The sequence below is a fragment of the Zootoca vivipara genome, chromosome 11, assembly GCF_963506605.1.
Source record: "Zootoca vivipara chromosome 11, rZooViv1.1, whole genome shotgun sequence".
NCBI lineage: Eukaryota > Metazoa > Chordata > Lepidosauria > Squamata > Lacertidae > Zootoca > Zootoca vivipara.
Window position 1 is genome coordinate 51158862 of NC_083286.1, and position 26144 is coordinate 51185005.

Here is a 26144-nt window from a genome sequence, read left to right on the forward strand (position 1 = left end):
TAAGGAAGGGCAGCTGCTCAAACTATTACAGTCCTAAACTAGGACCTAAATCCTGAAACACTAGTAGTAAAAAGGTAAAGGTAAGTTAAAGGACCCCTGGATGGGGTCCAGTCAAAGGCGACTATGGTTTGCGGCATTCATCTTGCTTCAGGCTGAGGGAGCTGGTGTTTGTCCACAGACAGCTTTCCAGGTCATGTGGCCAGTATGACTAAACCGCTTCTGGTGCAACGGAACATCGTGACAGAAGCCAGAGCACATGGAAATGCCGTTTACCTTCCTGCCTACAGCGGTACCTATTTATTTACTTACACTGTTGTGCTTTTGAACTGCTAGGTTGGCAGGAGCTGGGACAGAGCAACGGGAGTTCACCCCATTGTGGTGATTCGAACTGCCAATAGAGAGCTTCTGCGCATGCACGAGCTGCTCTGTGCATCCGACGTCACGGAACCCGGGTGTAAACACTTCCGAGTCCGCGGTAAACGGAGGCGTTCATAAACGGGACTGTTTGTAAACCGAGGTACCACTGTAATTGGAATTTTAATTTGGGCTCCCAAATTTCAGTATAGTATTTGTTCAGGGGTATTTGCACTTGTCACCACTCCTCCCCCCCCACCTCCCACCCCGTGTTCTCCTATTCAAACGAGCGGAGGAAGTAGTATAAAATAAGAATCCAGTTACAATCCACCCAATCTAAAATGTCTTGACTTTATGGAGCAATCTCTTTATAGTTGAAACGCACAGGAAAGACTGACGTTAATCATCTTGATAGGCTAGTGAGTCTTTTGAAACAGTTTGCCAGCGGAACACTTTTTAAGCAAGAGGTGATTGCAGCATGCTGTGGAATTATGTGCTCAAGGATGTGCTCAAAGACACATCAACTGACTAGGCATTTTTTGCCCACAGTCCTTGTGCATTTCAGATAGAAAGATCACAAACACTATTTCATTTAAACTGAATATCTTTTGGGAAGTAATAATTTTTTGCCATGAAGGCATTTTAAGCTGAAAGGTGGAATATTCACGTTTTATAGAAAACAAATGTTATTCTCCTAGCCCTTGCACGATTTAATTGATACATTTCCAATACTCGTGAAGCTGAAGTCCTATGTGCGCTTAGCTGCTTGCTTTCTCCTACCTGCAACATTGCCCCTCTGGCAGAGCTCAGAGCCTCATCCGAATGGTGGAATACTTGGATCAGCCAGCCAGACTTGTTCCAAACAGTACAGACACAAGAAACATACAAGTTGTTTGTTTCCAGTATTGCTTATTCAGAGGTATACTTCCCCTGGAGCTGTGGATAGACCTCTCTGAGCGCTGATCCAGTGGTCTCAGCAGGTGTTCAAAGGTACAAGTTTGTTGCTGCAACATCAAGCTTCCTAAGAAGATTGCCATTGAATTTTATTGCAGTTCTTAATAAAGAACACATAGAGATTCTGGGTGTGATGTATATGCACACACACTATCTGTGCAAAGTAGAGACCAATAACACAATTTATTGATAACGTTTACTCACAAGATACTTTGGTTATATATTTCTGTATGTGCCTCGAATTAAAGAAACTGGCACTTAGGATGTTCACTAATCGCTGAAAGCTATGGCAATAGCTTTTGTTACTCTGTTCAGCAAAATCTAGGTATTTCATTTGGGCAGCTTTGAGAAGTTTCATGCCAGAAAGATGCATGTAAATATGTGAAAGTCTCCATCTAAAAACAGTGAATATTAAAAGTTGCCTAATCATAAAATCAATTGCCTCAGTAGTACTCCAGTGTAAGAACTTGGAAGATCCGAGCAACATTTCTGCTTTCTCTGGTGCAAAAGATGGGTGTGTGTGTGTGTGATTTGCTCAGTGGGATCTATTTAATGTCACCAGCATCTTCATCATCAAAACATGTCATCTCTGGTCATCTACTTTTTAAAATAAAAGCCAAATGATGCCCAGGATTAATCCATGATTATACCCTAAAAGAACAGCTAGCAGGCAAATAATGAGACTACTTATCCATCATGTTCAATGTTCAAAGTGTGCAATTAAGGGAAATTAATTCATCGTTGATATTTTTTTAATAGTGAAATTTAATCTTGTAGCTCAACCATGAGATATTGCAACTGTGGAGAGGGAGTGAGGAGAAGAATTAAAATAATTATCATTGACATTAATACACAATAGCTTGTTCCATCATTATGCATTTTAAGGTAATGCCAATGAGAGGGGGAACCCTCTGAAATAGTATGTACCCACTTAGTGAAATTTTGTTGAAGAACATGGACGTCTGATGGGTTACCTGAAACCACTGTAAATAGGGTTGTTTGGGTTGTGTTCTTTAAGCACCTTGACATTCTGTTTCCACCATTGAGAGATACCGTGTTTCTCCAAAAATAAGACACTGTCTTATATTTATTTTTCCTCAAAAAACACATGGTGGCTTATTTTCAGGGGATGTCTTATTTTTTTATTAAGTATGGTACAGTTTAACCTACAAGGTTAAACCGCCTATCACTATGGCTTATTTTCGGGGTATGGCTTATTTTTGGAGAAACACGGTACTATCTACCTGGCGCCAATCATCTTTTGCATCAGGGCAACAGCAGATTTCGCTCCAGAATCCTGAATAAATTCAGTATCAAACTGAACCTAATAATTGTAAACACGTGTTTTATCCCTTTGTCTGTCTCATTCACATATAGAATGGGGATAGGCGTTTGTTTGTTTTTTGTTTCACATTGAAAATGTGCATATGTTTGAAGGAACTAAACTCTTGCCTCTTCATGGTCTTAGCACTGGTACCGGTAAGAATATGGAGTTAAGGCTGTGAAATATTAAGTTTTCCTAACCTGTGTGCCCCTTTCTAATGTGAAAAATGAGTTCCCTGCTTTACATGAGAATGGGGTTGACACAGGGACAAAAATATGGCTATCTTTGTTGTGTTGCGTTTGGCTCTCAGAATACAGCTGCTTCAGTAGGTATAACTCTGGGGGGAAACCATGCATTATAGTTAATTCAAGTCTTCTGTTTCCCCCCTTAATTTATTAGAGATGAAGGGAGAAGAACTATTATCCTTACAGCAGTATATGGGGAAGGGGGGGGTTACTTCTTAGCTGTGATCAGGGTGAAAAAAACCCTCCCTTAACGCAGCTATGGGACTTAGTAAATAGGTCCCCCTTGGCATCAGTAGTAACTTTCTTACTTTCTTGTTACTAAGCCCCATAGTCACAGGGGCCGGGGGGGGGGCGGCGGCAGAATTCCCATGTCTATTGTGGCTGGGGAATGGAGGGATAAACCTTCCCCACCTTCTCACTGTAGTCTGTAAAACAACTTGGCCAAGGCAAAGCAGAAGGCATTGGCGCATCTGTCCCTAAGATACTACCTTTTCTGGTATGTGTTCAACTTCAGAGGCCATGCCCCAGGTGACTCGTGTCAGCTGTGGCTTGGTGAATATCGTATCAGGCGGAAGGCCTTTTCAGTTGTGGTGCTCATAAAGTATAATCCCAGGGAATTAAATAGGTTCCAGTATTATATGAATCCAGCTATCATATGACTGCAGGCAACAGGCTGAATCCTGAGTTGCCTTTTGGCTAGGTTGAAAGTTTGATTTTTATACCAGCTGCTTTCTGTGTTTTGGCTAATTTCTGTGGATTTTATGGGTACTATATGATTGTATGTTCTTTCAATTTTTTTGTTTACTTGTTTCAGTGATGTGGTGTCAGATGCATTGCATTGTTTTGTAAGAAAGACATGTGTGTGTGTGTGTGTGTGTGTGTGTGTGTATGCATACATGTATATTAAGTTATGGGTATTTGAGAGCAGAGCTTGACATCTCTACATGTTTGCTTGTGGAATTAATCACAATGCAATCTCAGGATAGGTCACTAACATAAAACCAAATAAAAATATTGCAGAAGCAAACATGCCACTTATATAAAGGAAATGTTTGTAATTAATGTTGAAAACTAGCAAGTGTTGGTGATAGGCTGGGGGAAGAGTGTTCCAAAATTGAATTGCCACCACTGAGAAGGCCCTATTAGAACTTCCAGCTGCCTTGGCCTCCTTTGATGATGGCATAGCTAAAAGGAGATGCTTTATATGGGCAGGAGAGTATAGTAGAAGATGCTGCTTTAGCAAGTTTCCAAACAATTTACAGATTTTTACATTGGGCTCGATAACAAACAGGCAGCCAGTACAGATCTTGAAGAACCGATGTTAGGCTGTCTCATCCAACCATACTTGTCAGTGACTTTGTGGCTGCGTTTTGCAATAGCTGCAACCTAGAACCCTTCATCGAGGGCAGCCCCAGAGTGCATTACAGTGAGTAATCTTAACCTGGAGGACTTTGATCATTGTGGCTAGACTATCCCTATGTAAGGATGGTCGTAGCTAGTAAAACAGATGTAGATGGATATCATCACTTGTGGCCAGTTAGGCCTGCACTGAAGCTGAAATCAAGGGGTGCACCCATCATGTGCACCTTCTCCTTCAGAGGGAATGCAGTCCTGTGCAGAATAAGACACTCCCCTAACTTCTGGACCCCCAGAATCTCTTGTTGAGATTCAGTTTCAGTTTATTGGTCCTCATGCTGCCCACAATCTCTTTCAGGCACAAATTAAGCACCTGGAAAGAGAGACAGAACTGGGTGTCACCAGCATCACCATCCCCCAAATTCTTTTTTGATGATGATGATGATGATGATGATGATGATGATGTTATTTTGCATAGGAGACAAGATAGATCTACAGGACCCCACAGTCTAAGTGCCAAGGCACCAAGCTGGAAGTCCTCATCCTGGAACTGGTTCTATGGGTAGAACCACACTAGTACAAGTAGAACCACACTAGTACCCATGCCTTCAACTCCCAACCCATAGAGCCAGTTTGGAAAGTTTGTCTTATCAAAGGTGCTGCATAGGAGAATTGGAAGGGCTTTCTTAAGTTAGTGTGAAATAATCACAAAGTTTATTTGCACAGGTTACTCGTGTGTAGGGCAACCTAGAGGAGAACAGGGAATGCGGCTACACCCATGGTCCCATAGTCATGCAAACTAGCTATTCCTGCCCCTTAGTTTACAGAAGAGTTTGTGCTGTAGCATAGGTGCACCATAACTGGGAGTCTAAATTGCTTATTTTGTAAGCTTTTTCTGTTGCTTGGACTTTGGAGGTGATGCTACTTGATGCACGTGACATTGACAGAACCATCGTATGACAAATCTATAGTCTATTTTTAGACTATAACCCTAGATCTGTTTATCTGATAGTAAGCCTCCGCTATATATATTGTTTTTGAGTTAGCACGGTTAGGATCATGCGGTTTGTCACAACGGGTTTGATATGCATTCTGGGGTTCCATGTAAGATTCTATGGGAGGAAGAGATCTGTACACCACTCATAAATGACACATACTGGAGTATTTGTGTAGTAGAGTAGATAGGGTGCCACTTTCCTTTCCCCCCATGAATTCTTTGCAGGAGAAAAGAGAAAAGTGTTGCTAAAAGCTAGACTGGTCCACTCACTTGCCATGCCTCCCAATGTCCACAAGCAATAAGATGTGATAGGCAAGTTAGCATTACTGCATTCACTCCTTGCTGTGTTGTGAACAGTTCCCCATCCAAGAAAAATAAAATAAATGAATGATGCTTTTGACTGTGCTTTTAAAAAAGCTGCTTGTCAAAACCTACGCTTCCAGGCTGTCTCCTGCAACCCTCTGTGCCATGTAGGAACAGGATAGCAAACGGGTAGCCCAGGCCCTTATGGCAGTGACTCTGCACGGGAGAAATCTAGAAGGCATCCACCTTTCACTGCCATCAAGTCCTCCCCTCCCCTTTAAGCCCCAAGGCCATTCTCCTTTCTTCCCTGCATAAGAAGAGAGGAACATATGTCCCAGAGTCACTATAGATCACATAGGTTTGTGATGGCAGTGTAGAACTGCAGCTGTTTGAGTGCAAGAATGCCCAAACATGTATTCAACTTACAAACATTTGGCAAGTGTTCAGAAAAAGAGCGTAATCTGGTTTCATCTAAGACTCATTCCCCCCTCCTCTTCTGTTCTACACCCCCATGAAATAGTGTTTGATATCTGATCACAATTTAATAGAATTGACAGAGGAAAAAGTGGGGGTAGGGGGGTGAGAAAGAGAGAGGGAGTGAGTTTTGGGAATTCCAGCTAAAGGGACTTTCCACAGAAACGTTTTCCCTATCCTGCTTTTAAATAAAATAAAATAAAATAAAATTTCTTTTAACAGATTGTACCATTCAAGGTCATTTACCTTTCTCGTTAATTAATTATTCATTCAGAAAGCCACCACTCATCCCATTTTAATCTTAGTCATATCCGTAATTAAGCTTAAACATAATAGTTTTGGAGGTGGAAAATATATTTTCCACTCAGGTTTAAAAACCTATACTGTATGTGTGTTTGTGCCTGCCTGTGTATGTAAAATTAAAGTGCAGCAGTTACCTAGCTGAAAACAATCATTTTCATTGGTGGGGGAAAGTTTCATAATATATGAGAGTAAATCCCCTCCCCCTTTTAAAGTGCTTTGATAATTAATCTTTTTTTTTAAGCAAACAAATAAATGTAATCTCCGCCTTAATTCATGGTTTCTTTTCTCAGCTAGGATTCGGTTACTAGTGCATTTTTTTAATGAAAAGGTATCATGTGCACATATGACAAAAACAACCAAAGTTGAAGGAAAGGGGGTGGGGGTGGGGGAAGAGAGATTCATACATGAAAGACACAATTTGCATTCAGTGCACCCCCAGCTTTACAAAGAGGATTTTGGAATGAATTTGGCGTTGGGGGTCTCTTGTTGAGATCGAGTTTCCTGCTGCGGAATGTGCTTTGACCCGAATGTGGAACTCTTACTTGGGAAAGTGAGTGTGTCATTTGTGTTTGTTGTAAGCTGTAGAGGATTATAGAGACCATCACTAACACACACACAGGTATCATAATGATTGGATATGTAGCACCTGTAGTAAACAGATGAGGCTATAGTATTGACCAATTGCCTTAGGTACAATTCTTCATGTTACCTTCTTCTTGTCTTTTACAAAGAGGACCTGGAAGCTTAGCCATGTTCTTGTAGGGGTCCTTCTGCAGTGCCTAGTAGTGTTGAGGCAGAGATCTGCTCTCTTGTATGCCACACACACTGGCGTGCATCAATAAAGAAAGAAAGAGAATGAGGATAATTTGAGATTATTTCTTTCTGCATTGATTGCAAATGGTGGTAACTGCTTCAAGATGACCAAAGCAATCGCTTGGAACCAAAGAGCCCATGAAATGAATTCTGCTCACAAGACACCTATCGCTGGCACTGGCAGAACACAGGGGAGGTGATTCTTGCTAATTCTCCCTCCCTCTTGTCCCTCCTGAATATAGGCTCTGGGAGATTGAGGGACCCTCTGTAACAGCATGAGAGGTGCTGTTCCCTCTGAAAAGGGAATGAGCCCTTTCCAATAGCAGAAAGGCAGCTCAAGATCTAGTTTCTCTTTACATTTCTAAAGAGATTTCCAATTTCACCTTTTGAATTTAAAAGTCCTCAAAAAGCCATTTAGATTAATTTAAAACATTTGAAAGAGAAATGTAATCTGAGGCCCTTCTTAGTGTGTGTGCCTCATCCAATAGAGGTCCGGAGGGTGGCAATGCAATAATGGGAGCTCCCGTTGCTCGGTCCCAGCTCCCGTTGCTCGGTCCCAGCTCCTGCCCACCTAGCAGTTCGAAAGCACGTCAAACTTCAAGTAGATGAATAGGTTCCACTCCGGCGGGAAGGTAAACGGTGTTTCCGTATGCTGCTCTGGTTTCGCCAGAAGCGGCTTTGTCATGCTGGCCACATGACCCGGAAGCTGTACGCCGGCTCCCTCGGCCAGTAAAGCGAGATGAGCGCCGCAACCCCAGAGTCGTCCATGACTGGACCTAACGGTCTGGGGTGCCTTTACCTTTATGTGTAAGACTGGTTTTTGTTTTGGATCGTGGCACTATTTTTTAATAAAGATTTCTGCCCCCACCCCTCTCCGACCTGGACCCAAGGAACTGCACAACTAGTTTTGCATGTTCAAGGGAGTTTTTAGATTTTCTTAAATATTCACTGCATATGCAAATGTGTACAGGGTTTCAAAAGCAATTTGTGATAGGGGGTTCTGGCATTCAAGTGGCGGGGAGATAAAATTTCTTGGATACATCTAAGCCTATTTCTGTTAGGTTTTGTAACATTTTCTTTATCTTGACTGCATGCTGGTGATACACAGTGATATCCTTGAAATGATAGTACATGCAACCCTTACAGCCTTATCAGAGTACAAGAGAGAAAATGGGCAGCTCAAAAGGTTCACTTCCGAATAAATCTACAGTAGTAGATTTATTAACTATGTTTTATTCACTTTTTTAGGTTCAGAAAGTCCAAATGTTACTTGGTGGTCTCATGATTTCCCAGTCTTCCCTTTCCTCAACTACAAGATGTTAGCACTGGCTGAACAATAGTAAATGCCTGTTGTTCTATTTACAAGTATCTCAGAATGAGTAGATATATATTTATCTTGGTTCTCCCCAGTGGAGTACTTAGAGAAGCCCCCATAAGAGCACGTAAAAGGATGTTTTGTTGCCTCAGAAGAATGACTTAGCTGTTCCAATGAAAAACAAAGGCTTAAATAAAGGCAAAATTAGAGGCGCTTATGTGACAAGCTGGAGGGGAGAGCCAGCAGTGTTTTGTGGTAGGCATTTACTTGGTGCAATTGATAGGATGCCTGATTAATGTATATTCACATATTGTAAAATGCACGTTTGTTGCTTTTTGTACACATTTCAAAGTGTTTTTTAGACTACTGCATCATCTTGTTTGAAGCTACAGTCCTAACAATCCTGCAGTTCTAGTCTCACTCTACATCACCGGGGCTTACTTTGAAGTAAAAGGAACGCGGGTGGTGCTGTGGTCTAAACCACTGCGCCTCTTGGGATTGCTGATCAGAAGGTTGGCGGTTCGAATCCCCACGATGGGGTGAGCGCCCGTTTCTCTGTCCCAGCTCCTGCCAACCTAGCAGTTCAAAAGCACACCAGTTCAAGTAGATAAATAGGTACTGCTGCGACGGGAAGGTAAACGGCGTTTCCGTGTGCTCTGGTTTCCGTTGCAGTATTTCGTTGCGGCAGAAGTGGTTTAGTCATGCTGGCCACATGACCCGGAAAACTGTCTGTGGACAAACGCTGGCTCTCTCAGCCTGTAGCAAGATGAGTGCCGCACCCCATAGTTGCTTTTGACTGGACTTAAGCATCCAGGGGTCCTTTACCTTTTACCTTCTTTGAAGTGCACTTCTGATTATCTTAGTGGCAGTGTTTTTTCTGGAAATATCACAGGCCCATAATTTGTGACGGGCTTCCCTATTTCCATCTTCACAATTCCAGCATGCCTTGTACCGTGTTTTCCCGAAAATAAGACACTGTCTTATATTTATTTTTCCTCAAGAAGACACACTATGGCTTATTTTCAGGGGGTGTCCTATTTTTTAATTACGTGTCTAGCCTCGCCTCTTCCTTGACGCCCTCCAGAACTGCGCCTATCACTGTGTCTTATTTTCAGGGTATGGCTTAGATTGTGAAAATGCTTAGAAATCCTGCTACGGCTTATTTTATGGGTATGTCTTATTTTCGGGGAAACAGGGTAATTTTGAAAACTGAAATGCTTTGCCCTTAGAATCGTAGAGTTGAAAGAGGGCACGAGGGTCATGTAGGCCAACCCCCTGCAATACAGGAATCTTTTGCCCAACATGGGACTCGAACCCACAACCCTGGGGTTAAAAGCCTCATGCTCTACCGACTGAGCTATCTCAACACTGAAGTTGTGGACTGTGCTAAAGGTAAAGAATAGCGACAGTTCCAACTAAACCAATTCAAATAGTGGATTTGTACACTTTTGGTTTCCAATTATTTCCGACTTGTTCCTAGTTACATTAAAACTTAGTGTTGAGGTACAGAGACAAGAAACAAACAGCCTGATAGGAAACATGATACTGTGAATATATTGGGAGATAATTGGTTAATTTTATATATATTCTATCAGTTTGATTGTTGCTTATATCTGACTGCTAAGATATGTAGCTCATTCTAGTAGGTGCCCCATACTCAAATGTAATACGTCTGATTTTGTATCAGAATTCCATGCCTTTTATAAAATATGTATTAGTAAGAGGTTGGTAATACTTAGTCCTTGATTCTGGCTTGAACTCTGGACTTGGGAAATCAGCTTCCTCTCCCAGGATTCTTATGAAAGATTTAAAACTTTGGTGGGGGAAAGTTTGCTATATTTATTTTTAACAGTGTGCAACATATTCAGAACACCCCCCTTTGGGGGGGGTCAAAGGCAAAGAAAGTGGTCAACAGGGAAATATGCTTGTCAGGTGTTAATTATATACCAAACAATTTGTGATTTTAATGCTCTGCAATTTTCAGAGTAATGTGTGGGTTGTTTGTTTGTTTGTTTTTTAAAAAATCTCCCTTTTGCAATAAGTTAGAAACTGAACACTACCACATAAAATTATGAAAGTAGTGATTTACCAGTTGCACATCTAGGAAAAGAAACGAAGAAGAAGAAAAAGTTATCTTTGGATTTTATTTTTATTTTACAAAGTATTTTCCAGCTCATGGGTCATATTTGACCAACTGCTTTCAGACGAAGACATGGCACTTTGTTGAGCTATTTAAGAATCAAAAAGACTGTCTTAATTTAAAACAAGGAGCCTTTGTTTTAGTTGGTGACTGCCTTGTGAAATTTTTCAGTTCTCAGCGGGTTAACCAGGGAACAGGGGCAGAGTCATAATTGGCCTATTTAGGGTGTTTTGCATGTGAATGGTGTGTTAGTGAAGCATTACTAAGTCTGTTGTGAGTGACATGGTGATTAGAATTTAGATTAGGGAAAACACATTCTGTACTTTATCAAGTACAGTAATTAGTTCAGTCAGTAAAAGTTGATTACAAGTAACGATAAAGTTAGATTTTTGGTACTTAATTTTAAAATTTCTTTATTAAATGGAAAATTTCTTCATCATATAAAATAAATGGTAGTATCTGCACCTGTTTTATTGCATACCAGAAAAAAATTAAAAGAACAATGTGTTCACTGCAGAGTATAATCAGGGGATTTATATATTATGGGTAAGTTTCGATGTAGTTATAGCAAATAGAATTTTTAGAAAATGTCAGTCTTTGCTTTTTCCTTGTTATTGCACTGAGATATCATTTCCTCTGGTTTAGCAATAGCTATTGTCCATTCATAAGTACATTTCATATTTGTGGATGTTCACTGTCTTACTTAATAAAATAGATGCTGTCGAAGTACTTCGCTGCAACGTCTTCTATCCACTTGCTTTAAGAGTCAGTCTCTCCCACCCCTTAGCAATTTAGCAAAACACTAGTTCATTTTTGCATTGTATACTATTATTTTCACATCACAGCTTAACCTGATTAACACATTTTATATTGTATTTTTAAGTATTTGCTGTGTTTCCTATTTAGTTATATTTAACACATGCATTTCCCCCCCATTATTAGGTAAAATACCTACTCTTGTATGACGAAATGATTTTGTAGCAACAGGGTGATTTTTAAAATACCGATGAACACAATATATTTTGTTCGCCCTGTAAGTTTAAAACAAAACAGGTTGGGGGGGGGAATCTTTACTTGATGTAGCTCCAAAAGAGTTCATATGTTCAACTGTTATTTCTTTTCAGCAATAGCAGTGGAAGGCTATTGTAAAATTCCAAAGCATTTGCTTGACCACCAGAATACGTATTCCGCTGAAAAGAAATCACTTGCATCAGAACTAATTTTGTCGTATCTGAAAAGTATTTTTTGCGTTAGTATTCCATTTTGCCAGTCACAGACCTTTTTTTTTTTACTTAAAAAAAAGTGTGTGTGTGTATTATTTGAATCAGCATAGAAAGGCGAGCAAGGGAGAAGTTAGATATAACAATACTTATTTTTCAAAAATCTTTTAGCAAAGTCTCCTCGGAGGTGACATGGACATGGGCAACCCAGGCGCTCTCTCACCCACCAAACCTGGCTCTCAGTACTATCAGTATTCTAGCAATAATCCGCGAAGAAGGCCTCTGCACAGTACCTCTGTGGGTGAGTTACTTTGTGCCACTTCCTTTCTCCACATTTCTAAAAGGAAACTTACACTGAACTTCTGTCTTGCAAGTAATTAATAATAAATGCTAGCTCAGTGCTGAATCTTAGACTGGAGGGTGTGAGCCTGCGAACATGCATCTTACAGCCACACTTGTCTTCTTCTTTCAGAAGTACAAACAAAGAAAGTTCGAAAGGTTCCTCCAGGTTTACCATCTTCAGTAAGTACTCCTTGTCTGTCTTACCATTTGCGGTTCCACTGGTTCCTTTGATTAACATGTTTTCAAATGAAACCGATTCTTACCCTAAGCGGGGGTTTTTTGTTTTTGTTTTCTTCATCATCATGCCGGCAGACAAAACAGAGAAGTCTATAAAATTCTGACCTGTGGGAATAAAAAGTTTGGTGGGTGTTGTTGCATTTTTTTCTAATGTATATAAATAGAACTCTGAAAAAGTGCCTCTAGTTTGGGTAGTCTTACCAGTATGTGGTTCAAGATAGAATACGTATTAGCTTCACGTGCGGGTTAACTTCTTTGTCAGTATTATGATGATTTATGGATTTGCATGTTAAAAGAGATTTGTGGAGAGGGATTTATGAAACATTTACATGGGTCTCAGCCCAGAATAGAAGGAGGACGTCTTCATTTCCCACTGAAGTTTTTGAATTAGGACTGTGAGCATACCTGCACAAATAGCTGTCTCAGTGTCTGTGATTTCCAGGTGTCAAACCAGTTGACTCCAGGTGTTACCAAAGGAATTATGGGCTATGGTAATAAATGAAGTCACATTTAATACCCTGATTGTCGTTGTCCCCCCCCCCTTCTTTTTAGGTGTGAGACTGTGTGTGTGTGTGTGTGTGTGTGTGTAATGAACTACCTGCATATATTTAGACTGTGTTTGCAATAAACGCTAGATATATTTTTTCATATTATAATGCCCTTGCATTCATGCAGGAAATAATTGGCTCATGGATTTTGTGAGTTCTTTTAATAATAAAAAATGCTGATGTGTAAAAAAAAACACCAGTATGATCTGTTTTAAAGCAGCTACCATATTGATGAATTTGTAGATAAGTAACAACAACGCACTGTAGTGCAGGAGAGCAACAAATACTTTAGATCTAAGAATTAAAAATATTTGACTTTGCCAATTGTAGTAGTTGTATTGTGGAGATGTGTATTGTGGGAGTGGGGGGGGGGGTTACAAGGGAGTGCAATCGAACATTCACCAACATCAGAGAAATCCTACATTTGGCATAGCACTTACTAATGTGATCATAAATGTTTCTTGCTTTGTTTTTTTAAAGAAACCATGGTGTTTTTAGTAAATGGCATCTTTACTTGAAACTTTAGCTTCTAATAGCTTTTATGAGAAATACATATTGCTGCTTCTCACATTTTGAATCAGGCCAGTACAAAATGTGGCCGAATATACCTTTTAAGCATTCTGGAGTAGAACTTTATACACCTTTTTGTGTGTGTAATTTGTATATGTCTAGAATGCTTAAATTTTAATAGAATGTAGTGCCGCATTTTCTTCATTTAAAAATACGTACAGAAAGATTCCTCTTTTTTCAGATAAATTCTGATAGAAAAATCATGTGCCCCTGTATTTCTAATGCTCATTTTCTCCCATATCTGTACACTTACTGTGTAGAACCTGTTTGACTGGGACATATTTCCATTTAGGAAGCTAAACGCATGCAGGGCAGTGAAATGGCTACAACTGTAAAGAAAGAGGACTGCTGTGATTATGTAAAAACAGATTGGTTGCCATTTCCATTTAAGGGTTAGAACTCTGTTGTTGTTATTTCCCTTTCAGACATTTCAGGCATTTGGCTGTTTCTTTGAACCAAAAAGAACGGAACAAGTTCTTTTTTAAATTAACCAATTAGGATTCCTTAATTCCTAGCAAAATTTGTTCTTTGAGTTACAAAGTTTGGATTCCGTAGTTCATCTTGTTTCTTGCACGCACTGAAACCTTATTGTTTGAAAGAGAAAAACAAGAGAGAAAAACAATTTTGCTACAAATGATTTCCTTGAAATTCAAATTACCGGATGCTATTATTTTGAGATATATCAAGTTATCAAGAACTCTCTCTCTCTCTCTCTCTCTCTCTCTCTCTCTCTCTGTGTGTGTGTGTGTCTAATAATTGTTCCTTAACATGTTTGAACAAACAGCTAATCACCTTCATGATCAAAATATGTTGTGATTTTTTTTATCAGTAGTTAAAATGATAAGGTTTTCAAAATCGTACTATACTCTATTAAAGGGCAAAATATTTTTTTAATAATGCATCTTATCACATTATAGTAGATGATGCTGTTACGTTGGATAAACAGTACTCATTTATAAATTGACTAAACAGATTATATTGTACTTAGCTGATAGAATGAAAATGTTATTCTCTTTCTATTAAAATATGGGTATTAAACTGTCACTGAATATTCATACAATTGTCTATAAAGGGCTTCAGGAGTTGTGTTAATGCACAGATGTCTATGACAAATTTCCATGGCTATATAGAGAAAGAGAAGCGACAGAGAGAGAGTAAGACAAACAAACAAACAAACATTTTCTGGAAAGGTACTAAGCTCTTTGTCTTTTTTTGGTGGGGGGGGGGACCTGTCAGAAGTAAGACCACTGGCTTGACTCGGTGTTAAGCAGCTAGCTCCTTCCTGCATCTGCATGATCATTTCAGTACTTTGTCACTATGGGCAAAGATAAAGATAATCCCTGGATCATCAGTAGTCTGGGTTATTCTTTGTGGATATGCTGGGCTGCGGGAAGAATCGCCTGATCTCAAGGTTGGCTCCAGTGTTGCTCTTCTTCATCCAAGTTTTTAAAATGTGTGTGTACGGCGTGCATGTTAGTGGCTATGAAATAATTGCAGATATGAGTCTGAGACACACACCCCAGAAGCTCTTACGAGTGGACGTGCCTGGAGACTGGGGCTTTCGGAAATAGGTTCCTGAACTTGTTCCCCCCCCACTGCTTTCCTACACACCTGCCATGCACAACATGTAGTGTCCGAACCAAGCCTCAGTTTCACTGTCTCCTCCTCCTCCACCACCTCCGGATGGAGAAGGAATTGCTTAATTGTTTAGATGGAACAATGGCGACTAGCAATAGCATTAATAACTGAAAACATGCTTGCCATTGGTTTTGGGCTATTACATTTCTATACATGTAAATTAGTCCCTAGCTCCCTTCACACAGCTTTTTCATGGCATTGGTCCCAAGGGGCTTGAGCTGTGTATGGATTTTGCGACCATATAAGCACAGGTAATTATGTGGTTCTTTCCCACATGATCTGCACCTCCCAGCCAATTACCTGCAGCTAGAGGGAATTACATAATGGGAAAGATGCTGCCTTGCCTCCCTACATGAGAAGGAGACCTTTGTCAATTAACTCCAAGAAGCGCATTAAGCACATTCTATGGATGTGAATTACGCAGTCATTCTGAAACAACCTCAGGCAGAAACTTTGCATAGAGCATTCAGGTTTTTTTGCTCCTTTCTTTTTTGGGGGGCTGTCTCATCAACTAGACCTGCAGCCCTCACAGCAGCCTGATGATGCTAGTCCCATTAATTTGAGCTGTGCATCACTTTGAAGATTAGATTTTAGAAGACAGGAGCGTGGGACTTAGCCATGCCATGTGCACTGCTCAGGTAACGTATAAACCAGGGCGTTAAGTGACAAACAGTTACAGAGTTAACAAAGGTACATAGACCAAACTGCTCTTTACTTGGAAAGTAGTTTCGTTATTCAGCATGAAAGGAAAAGCCCTTAATACATGTGTGGATTGGTCGGGCATATACTTTCAGCCGAGCTGATTCTTAGCTGGTGTTTGCTTTTACGTTTACCAAGTGTATGTGTGAACCAAAGAATGAATTAATTTTACTCTCCATTCATAGACCATACATTTCAAAAAGGTAACATCCACTTAGTGCAACCAAGAGGCATCATATTCTTTCTGTGCCATTTACCCATGTACACGGGGACTCTGGAATTTTGTGCCCTTGCAGATGAGTTTATTAGATGTAATAAAAGGCTTCTTTTGAACTAAGGAAAAAAAGAGAGAGAGAGACGAAAACTTTGGCAGTACTCACCAGGCAGGGTGTCTCGATTCTTGGCAGCTTTTTCAACTGTTTATCTATCCTAAACAGGGACTAAATTTAGAATGAAAGGTGTGTTTTTAGCTTCATCAAAGCACTGAGTTTATTTGAATTTTTAGAGGGAGGGGTGGAAATCAGAGAGCTGATCTGGAACAGTTAACCATGTACAGAAGTTTCCCACACACATTCCACACCCAAATGTCTTTTTTTCATTTTCTGCCCCAGAAAATTTAATAGAGATCTTTGTGATCTGGCTATATTGTATTTATATGAAAAGACTGTCCAGGCGCAGAGATAAGATCGCTATATTTAAACAGCATGGAAGACCATAACTGTGTTTTAATTAATAAACCCCTTAATGTTAAAAGATTTAGAGCATGAAGTCATGGAATTTCAATAACGGGATAATACCAACAAACAAACAAAAGCAAGATCCTAACATGGAACATAATGTGTGAAACACTCAGAAGGTAAAACTCTGTACAGTAAAATGTAACTGAACGTTGTGAAATTTAGCCTTCAGGTGCAACGTGCAACAGTTGGAAATAATCACCTGAACAAAATGAAATGGATTACAGTATTGTTTCTATTTCCCCCCTCTGTTCTCCATAAAATATTACAATATTGATATCCCCGTCTATTTTTAGTCATCTAAAATACAGAGAACTGTTTTATCTCAAAAATAGCCAGCCAGCACTGTTCCAACTGGAATATGACATTGCACAATAAATTTCAACTTTCTTTTGTCAGAGCTAATTTTAAACTTCCTTTTGCTCACTAACCTATTTAAAAGCAAGATTCCAGTCCTCATAATTGCTGAGAAAGTTTGAAAAAAAGTAACATCTGCTCAGTTTTCAATAGCCATTGCCACAATTACTGACATTTCCCATGGCTTTCTGTAAATAGCTTTAAGAAATCAACTTTGGAATACACCTGTCTTTTTAGCAAGTGATCTGTAAAGTTGAAGATTAAGAAAAACCTCTAAGATAGGAGAGCAGAAAAGAATATCCCTTAAGAATATCCCTCTGTTTATCTGTTGGTTTGAAATTCATGTTTGTTCCTGAATGGTAGAAAGGGGTGGTCTGAATGTATAGGAGGCCACAACTTTGCTGAAACTAAGTATGCCTTATTCTGGTCAGTACCTGGATAGGTGTACCACCTTGGATTCCATAATAGAAAAAAGTAAATGTAAATGTAAGAAAATTAAACCAATAAAATAGTAATTTATTTGTGTACTCTGCATACCCATACAGACTGGGTTGGGTGAACATTTTGCTCCCATAAGTGGGAGAATTTCTGGAGTCAAGTTACCGGTATGCTTAAAGGACACTAGTGGATAGTGGGGTTGACTTTTTTATGATTCCCGCCAGCCTCCATTTTCACCTCCCACACTTTTGTGGAAGTTTGGGGAGTCGACAGAAGCAGCTTTTCCATCCATGGAAGGAAAAGTCTAGGCCCGTTCCATATGTGCCCCTCTGTTTCCCTGTCAGTAGTAGCTGGCATCAGAGTTTACTGCCATCATCAATGTCCCTGAGTGCTCCTATTCTTTTCCTGGTGGGGTGAATAAGAACTGTTACCCTATATGCGAGAAAATAACAAAAGGGACTTAACCAAGAGAAGGTGATCCTCTCTGCTGTTTCCTTGGTGTTTGCTTCAGGACACCAGTTGTTGGGGAACTCTAGTGGGGAGAACACTACTATGCTTTTGTTCTGCTTCTGTAAGCCTCTGGTTGTCCACTGTGACAAGAGGACTAGATGTGACAAGAGGACTAGGCCTTTGGACTGATCCCGCAGGGCTCTGTCTACATTTTCCAATTTCTAGGGGAGGGAGCATGCTGCCCCTCCCTGGCAATCAACTGGAGCCCTCTTTCTATTCATAATAGAGGAGCATTAACTTCTATGGGAGAAAGTGAGCAGGTTATAATTAGGACACACTGCATTTTGGAAACACTCTTCCCGATACAAGTGATCCTTGTGTCATGAGGAGAGACTGGTTCTGCCACCTCTTTCAGCTGTCTTTCAAATCTCAGCCCTTTATTATTTTCTCGTTGATATCAGTGGGCACTGGGAACTATTGAGAATCTAGGTCATCCCTTCCTGCACACCCCTGCCCTGGGTTCCCTTTGATGGCTTTGCCACATATTGCAACAAGCACACAAATTCTGTCATCTGGCACATTGATATCTGTATCTATATAAATACCGTATGCAAAATTAATCCTCTACATGTGCAGTAAGAAAGCACATGTATGCACACATCTGAGTGGTTGCCATTCTTTCCACTGCCAGCCATTTCTGGAATTATATCATGTACTTTTGGCCCAGAATATGTATGCATTCTGAATCTGCATTAGATCACATAAATGTCTGCATAAAAATGGACTGATCAGTGGAATAGATTAAATCTTGTTTTACCATCTGAGATGGCTTAATTGACTAAGAGCACCGATCTTACTACTGTAGTTCCAAATTCAAACATCATGATTCACTTCTGTAAATGAGTTTATACCACCAAAGTTGATTTACCCAAGACCCAAGTGGGAATGGTTCTATTTATATTTGGTATTGCAGTTGTGTTTTATTGCTTATAATACAGTGCATGTTTTCTTACCATAGTTTGTAGCTGGGTTTGGTGTGTGTGTGTGTGTGTTTACAAGGAAGGTCCTTTCATAAGGGCCACACATATATTTGTGGTTGCCATGTTACTGTTCCTACACCAACTTGTGGGAGAGGTAGGAATTTAGTCTTGGACACCAAAATGAGCTTCAAGGCACTGAGAGTGCCTCTGAAGTACAGTGAGATCATAGAATTGTAGATTAAGTTGTTGTAAAAAGTTTAATGGAAAAATCAATAAAAACTTACTTAAAAAAATAGAATTGTAGATCTAGTTCACACATTCAAAATCAGCTCTACTCCATGGGCCCATGATTGCACTGAGAGTGTAATTTGCAAACTGGCTTGTCCGAGATATAACATGATGATGGAAATCACCACTGAAGTACTCAAGGGTAGAGTGTTGGACTGTATTCAGGTGTCACACCAAACCATGGTTTGTTTTACATCTGAACACCTGAACCAATTTTTTAAAAATGCTGAAGCGAAAGCAGAAAAATCAGCTACTAAAATCAGTGGAAGTACCACTGATAGGATAAGAGAGGGAAGAAGTCCAGGTGCTTAAAGAAAAGAAAAAAATACCAATCATGTCGGATGCATTTCATTATTCTACCTCAAGAGGCTGCTGCAACTGTGGAGGAGGTGGAGTTGCTGTACCTCAAGAGATGAGAGTAAACTTTAAAAGTTAAATGCTGATGAGATGGAAAATGAAAGCAGAGAAGCAGCTCTGAACCAAGAAGTTCAAGACATTTCTCTCACTCTTGTGAGCATCACCTGTTCTATTGATTGATTCTTCGTAGAATCCTTAAAATTTCAGTACTTTACATTCTTTTCTTTTTAAAAACGAACTTTCAGTTTTCATGCTTGTAGAGATAAACTTCAAAATGTGTCTAATAATAATAATAATAATAAAAAAACCAACTTGCTGTTTTTCAAATGTCATGGCTTCTAATTGCATTTTATTATTCTAGTCCAAGGCAGCTGTTGCTGTTTTGCTTTTGGATATTTACCATGGAAGCACTGACCTTTGTAGCTCTCCCTTTTGAAAACTCTGATCATTTTTGAAATATTAGTCCCTACCTGACAGGTCTTTGAGTCTCCTTCCTCTTCTTCTAGCAGCCAGTACCTGATCTGGAGGGGTAAGGGCCTCTGTTCTCTGAAAGCTTTCCTTTCCTTTGGACCACATAGAGGCAGGTCTTGTCATCTGGGCAGTCCAGAACCTCCATACACACTGCCCAGGCTTGTATCCGGAGGAGGTCACTTCAGTGCTGCAAATACAGTGGTTTGCCCTCTCCCCTGGAGGCATACTCCATTGTCTCTCGAGACAGACAGATGTCAACAACAAAATGATGATGACTCTCTTCAAACCATAGGAAACATATTGCTTAAGTAATACAAACAAAAATTGTTTTCAGAATGTTAGATGTTCAGAGAAAGCTCATCTTACAATTTTGCTTATAATTTTGTAGGTGAAAACCATCCATGTTCCAGCTGCCCCTCTCTAGATAGAAGACAAACTGCTTTGTTATGAACTAACTGCAGTTTTCAGTATCTCTTCAAAGCCGGCTCCACACCTGTAGTTCAGTGGCTGAGTATCTTGCTTTCCATGCAGAATGCCCCAGTTTCATCCCCTAGGAAAGATTCCCTACCTGAAACCTTTGAGAGCCACTGTTGAACTTGATGAGCTGGCTCAGTATAAGGCAACATCCCATTGCAGTAATCCAGTCTTGAGGTTAGCAAAATGTGGCCAAGCTACCTCTGTCCAGGATAATAATAATAATAATAATAATAATAATAATAATAATAATAATTTATTTATACCCCGCCCATCTGGCTGGGTTTCCCCAGCCACTCTGGGCGGCTTCCAACAGAAATATTAAAATACACTAATTTCTTAAAGATTAAAAGCTTCCCTAAATAGGGTTGCCTTCAGATGTCCTCTAAAAGTCTGGTAGTTGTTTTTCTTTTTGACATCTGGTGGGAGGGCGTTCCACAGGGCGGGTGCCACTACCGAGAAGGCCCTCTGCCTGGTTCCCTGTAACTTGGCTTCTTGCAGCGAGGGAACCGCCAGAAGGTGGAGGTGGAGACGCTCTTTCAGGTATACTGGACCGAGGCCATTTGGGCTTCAAAGGTCAACACCAACACTTTGAATTGTGCTCAGAAACGTACTGGGAGCCAGTGCAGGTCTTATGTGGTCTCGGAGGCTGCCAACAGCTCCCAGTCACCAGTCTAGCTGCCGCATTCTGGATTAATTGTAGTTTTAGGGTCACCTTCAAAGGTAGCCCCACGTAGAGCGCATTGCAGTAGTCCAAGCGAGAGATAACTAGAGCATGCACCACTCTGGCGAGACAGTCCACGGGCAGGTAGGGTCTCAGCCTGCGTACCAGATGGAGCTGATAAACAACTGCCCTGGATAAAGAATTAACCTGTGCCTCCATGGACAGCTGTGAGTCCAAAATGACTTCCAAGCTGCGCACCTGGTCCTTCAGGGGCACAGTTACCCCATTCAGGACCAGGGAGTGCCCCACATGTGTTTGTGTACCAGCCTAAGCTATTTGAAAATGCTCAGTGCCACTAAGGCCACTCTGGTACCCAAGCTGAAGCTATGAACACTCCCAGACTCTGAATCTGATCATTTATGAGAGGTCAACCCATCTAGAAGAGCAGGAATGCACATACCCTTGACATCGATAGCACCTCTATCTTGTAAGGATTCATCTTCAGTTTGCTGCAATTCCACTTCCTCACCTGATTGATTGATTGATTGATTGAAATGTATTGCTGAGTGCCATCACCTTATTGATGATACTTCCTTCAAGGCAATTTCACTCGGCTGTTTCAAGTGTATGTTAAAGCATGGAGGACAAGATAGAACCCCCTTGAAACCCTGCAGCATAATTGCCATGGGGTCAAGCAGAGGCACCACCACCTGGAGTCATCTCTCCAGGGTAGGAATGGAGCCACCAGCGCACTGTGCATACAGATCCCAGAAAGATATCATGGCCAATGCTATCAAGCACACCACTAAGAGATCCCAGAGAACCAACAGTGTTGTCCTCCACTATACCAAAACCAGGCCTGAAACCATATTGAAACAGATCCAGGTAGTCTTCTGTTCACACAGATATGTCCTGTGAATTTCCCCATCTCTGTCCTTAATGAAGCCAGCAGCTAAGAATATTACCCAATGACCCCTGCTAAATCCACCTCACAAAGGGGGGCGGATCACAATACCCTCTTTTTTTTTTTTGGCAGGCACGCTATCATCAGTTGCCATGAACGATGGGGTTTCCCTGGAGTTAGATATGTGCTTTGTGCACCAATTTGCCACTGACCAAGTGAGGCCCCGAGGTAACTTGAATTGAAAATGGCAGCTTGTTCTACCAGTGAATGCCAGTCCTGCTGAGATCCCATTATAGATTTGGTGGAATTTCAGCAAAGGTAGTGGTGACAGATGAGAACATAGGCGACCTACTGTTTCGTTAGTGAGGGATATTAAAAGCAAAGATGGGAGAGGTGTAAGTTCAGTCTGAAGATGGAGTATATTAACCCAGTAGAAACAAACTCAGCTTTAGAGGAGAGAAAGCAGAAAAGTGAGAGTTGTTCCGAGAAAACTGAAACTGAGGGGGAGGGTATTAACTAGTTTCGTGGCTTTGCTCTCTTTTGGAGATGGTAAAACTTTTTAAGAGTGGCGAGTTAGTGTTCCAAGGCAGTGTGTTGTTGAGCAGTTTGTAGTTTCCCTGTGTTCAGATCAATTAATAATGTGTCAATTAATTTTGTGGCCATGCACCCATTTTTAGATAGGAACCTTCAGACCTGAACTTCACAGCAGCTCCTTTAAATGAAAACTTGTGTCCCTAGGAGTCTTATAAAAAATCAAGAGGCCGCAATCTGAAGAAGTAATTTATGTGCGAATGAAAGAATCATGCTTTCTTAGATGCTTTCTCTCTAACTTCTCCCACCCTTCCGAAGAAGCAAGCTCTGTTCCTCGGTGGCTTCTTGTCTTCTGAGCTACAAAAACATCCTGACAAAGGCAGACCCAGCTGCTGCATGCACAGTACTTTTCCTTGCATGCATGTGACTTCTCGTGAGTCAGGGTCACAGGCTGCAGGACTTGTCAACTACTGTTTGCCCATTGCTGCCTTTTACTACCTTGGCTGTTCTGTGGACTCCTGATTCTTTCTATTGGGGAAGGGCCGTGGCTCAGTGGGAGAGCACCTGCTTTGTATGCAGACAGTCCCACATTCAATCTCTGGCATCTCCGGGTAGGGCAGAGAAACAGTCCTTCCTGAAAACACTGGAGAGCTGCTGCTAGTCAGTGCAGGCAGTGCTAAGCTAGGTAAACCAGTGGTTTGACTCCGTAGGCAACTTCCTATATGCCTATGTAGGCTGTAAAACTGACACCGCTTATTCTCATGCACACGCTGAGATCAGACATGCAATGTGCCATTGTGTCATATACCTGTGTGATTATATCATGGGGGCAAACATGCTCCTAGAAAACAGGTTGCAGAATTGCAGTCAGTGAGTGTTGACATGTGTTATAGATACAGTCTCCCAATTTCTCCCTCTCTGTGTCTGTCTCCTTCACACAGTCTTGGCTTTGAGAGATGCCCTGCTGCTGGAAACCAAAATAAGCGACAAATAACCCCTATGGAAAAAGTGGAAAGGAGGCTGTCGCTGTGGATTTGTATTCTTTAAAAAGTTAGGAACCTTTCGCTTTAAAATGAAGCAATTTGTAGAGGAGACTCTAGTACATTGTGTGTTTTGTTGCATGATGAGCTTGTACTTGTGAGGCTCAAAATAAATAGCTAGACCTAGAAGTAGCAGTTGTGACCATTGCATCCTGTTTCTCGGCAGCTACTAGCATAGGTGCTTCACTCTTAGGGCTCTGAGTTTTGCTTAAACATAGACTCCCTCTTCAGAGGAATATAGGTAATGCAGGGGACAGCATTTCTTAGAGGCAGAGGTTTTTGACCATCAAATATATAGTTCTGTTGCATTCCTTATACTGAAATGGTGTATTTCCCAGTACTTTTATGTATTGGGAAATTATTACATTAAAGGAAGCCCGCCGTAAGTTTAAAATATTTCTAATATTAATTTATTTTTTTGCATCTTACTTAACAGTGGGCTTCTCGGAATATGAGCAGTAATGATGATTTTTAATCCTCCTTGCAGTCTCACGAGAGCACAGGATTTGAGAATTGTTATACTTGTGAGAGTCTATTTCAAGGAAGCCTGAAGTGAAGTCAAACTGCACTTTGTGCCGAACAGAATCTCATTTTAGCTTTTTAAAATTATATTCCAGTTGTTACTGTGGGGCCCGATCCTGCATAATGTATGTTAAACATCTGTTAAGGAATTTCTCGAAGCTCATGCAAGACTTTCTGTACGGCTAGACTTTAGCCCATAAATGAACCAGGTCCTGTGCAAAGATCTAATACTGTTGATTCTTTCTCTTCTTCTTAATTATGTGTTGCGGTTGAAACAACATATAGTGTTCTCAACCAATTAAAAGAAATGGGAAGTTTTTAACGAATGTACGAATGGGGAAAATGGAAATTGTATTGTACAGTAATGCACTTCCTTAACTGTACAGACAAGAATGAAGTTGTAAGTGAGATGTACACAGCAAGGACGTTTTCTGCTCTCATGGGAGACATCCATAGAATCCCCATTGTGGTTGCATGAGTGTAAGGGAACTTGGCATTTAGTCCTCTCTTTGAACTTATACCCTCAGGGGATGATTTCTAATACAAGAGATTTAGAGATATAAAAATAACTACTTTCTGTAAGCACTAACACCAGATTCTTTTTACTGTGTTTTAAACATTCCTGCTAGACTTTAGCATCTTCATATTGTTGATTGGTGTGGGGCATCATAACTCAAGTGAAGAAGCTATTAAGAAATACTGTTTTTATACCTCCTTGTCTTCAGTTATATCTTCTGGATATTTTTTTTTATATCTATAAAGCTTTTTTAGGTTACTGTTTATTTCTAACTATTCCGGTTTGTTTGGAATTTCATTTATTTTTATTTTTTTATTTTATTTTTTAAAGTTGCAGTTGTAGATAAACCTTTGCTTAGGAATGCCACATCAAGCCACTGAAAACTAAAGGGCAGTGTGGTGTTCCTGTAGCCATGCATGGTTTTGATTTGTAATCATAATCTGAAATAAGACGTTAATGACTGGTTATTTGATTTCATTTATTTTATTTCTATGCCACTTTTCATTCAAAAGAATCCCAAAGTGGCTTACAATCGACCAATAATAGCAGTGTGATGAAACATAATAGAACACCTCAAATACAGCATAAATCATATTAAAAAATCGGTGAAACAATTACAATCTATAAAACACTGTTAACGCTGGCATTCAGGGATAAGAAAAGCCTTTCCAAATAATAAAGTGTAAATCAAGGATCAGAAGCTAAAAGGGGTTTTGTCACCTTTATTTACTTTCTGATCTGCTGGCGTTTTTGTAGAAAACACTTCTCTTCATTTACTTACATGTAAATGTAATGATTTCTTCTTTGGAGTGTTTCGATCCAAATTTGTAAACTTTCTAAATTGAAGTCTTGTGTCAATCCAGCAAATGAATGCTGCATTTTGGGTGCACAACACCACTGACCCCATTCCATGATGCCAGGCACGTTCTCTGAGTGCATCCATTCATTCGTCAGAGCCATTTGGGGGTCTGATCTGGTGCATCTCATGTGCTCAAGTCACACAGCAGCAAGCACACACACACACACTCTCCACCAGTCCAGGGGATAAAACAAAAGAATCATCTGCATGAAGAACAACACTCAGAAACCTTTTGCAAAAAAATGTGTTTCTTCCTTGCAAGACAAACTGTTTCTCACACCTTTTAAAATGTGTTATAGTAGGACTATTGGAGGTTCCCCTCAGAATGTGCCATAATAATTCTCCCATTGGAATGCATCAATGCTGTTCTTTAATTGGCTGTTTGATGTCCCTCTTCCCTGAGTGCCATAGGACACACTTTGCTTGCCTCGTGCCTCCGTAGCAAACCATCTTTTGCACCCATTTCTTTGCTTTATCAAGAACTAGAATCAAAGATCTATCTGGGCAATTGAAAGCGATAATTTATATCTTCTATTTTTTATTTTTTAAAAAAGTTTAAAGGGTTTATTATTTATTTTGCAGTTATGACTCCCTGGTAGATAATAGGATTTTTTATACAGATGTTTTAGGTGCGTTCAAAAAGCTTCTTGTTCTCCTCAGCGTCATTCCTGTGCCGTTATTTCTTTTTAATGGTTTCCGGCAAATTTTAAGCAGGACAGCTTG

General features: G+C 40.3%; 1 protein-coding gene across 14 annotated transcripts in view; it reads left to right on the plus strand.

Annotated features, from left to right (window-relative positions):
- Positions 1–26144, plus strand: part of TCF4 (transcription factor 4) — a 364743-nt gene that overhangs the window by 204055 nt on the left and 134544 nt on the right. For 12 of the 14 annotated variants that reach the window (XM_035100876.2, XM_035100880.2, XM_035100877.2 and 9 more), the window contains 2 exons: positions 11970–12099; positions 12271–12320. The exons of the other annotated variants lie outside the window; for them this stretch is intronic. In XM_035100876.2, the coding sequence (XP_034956767.1) occupies positions 11970–12099; positions 12271–12320 (180 nt within the window). The remainder of the gene's footprint in view (positions 1–11969; positions 12100–12270; positions 12321–26144) is intronic. 14 annotated transcript variants of the gene reach the window in all.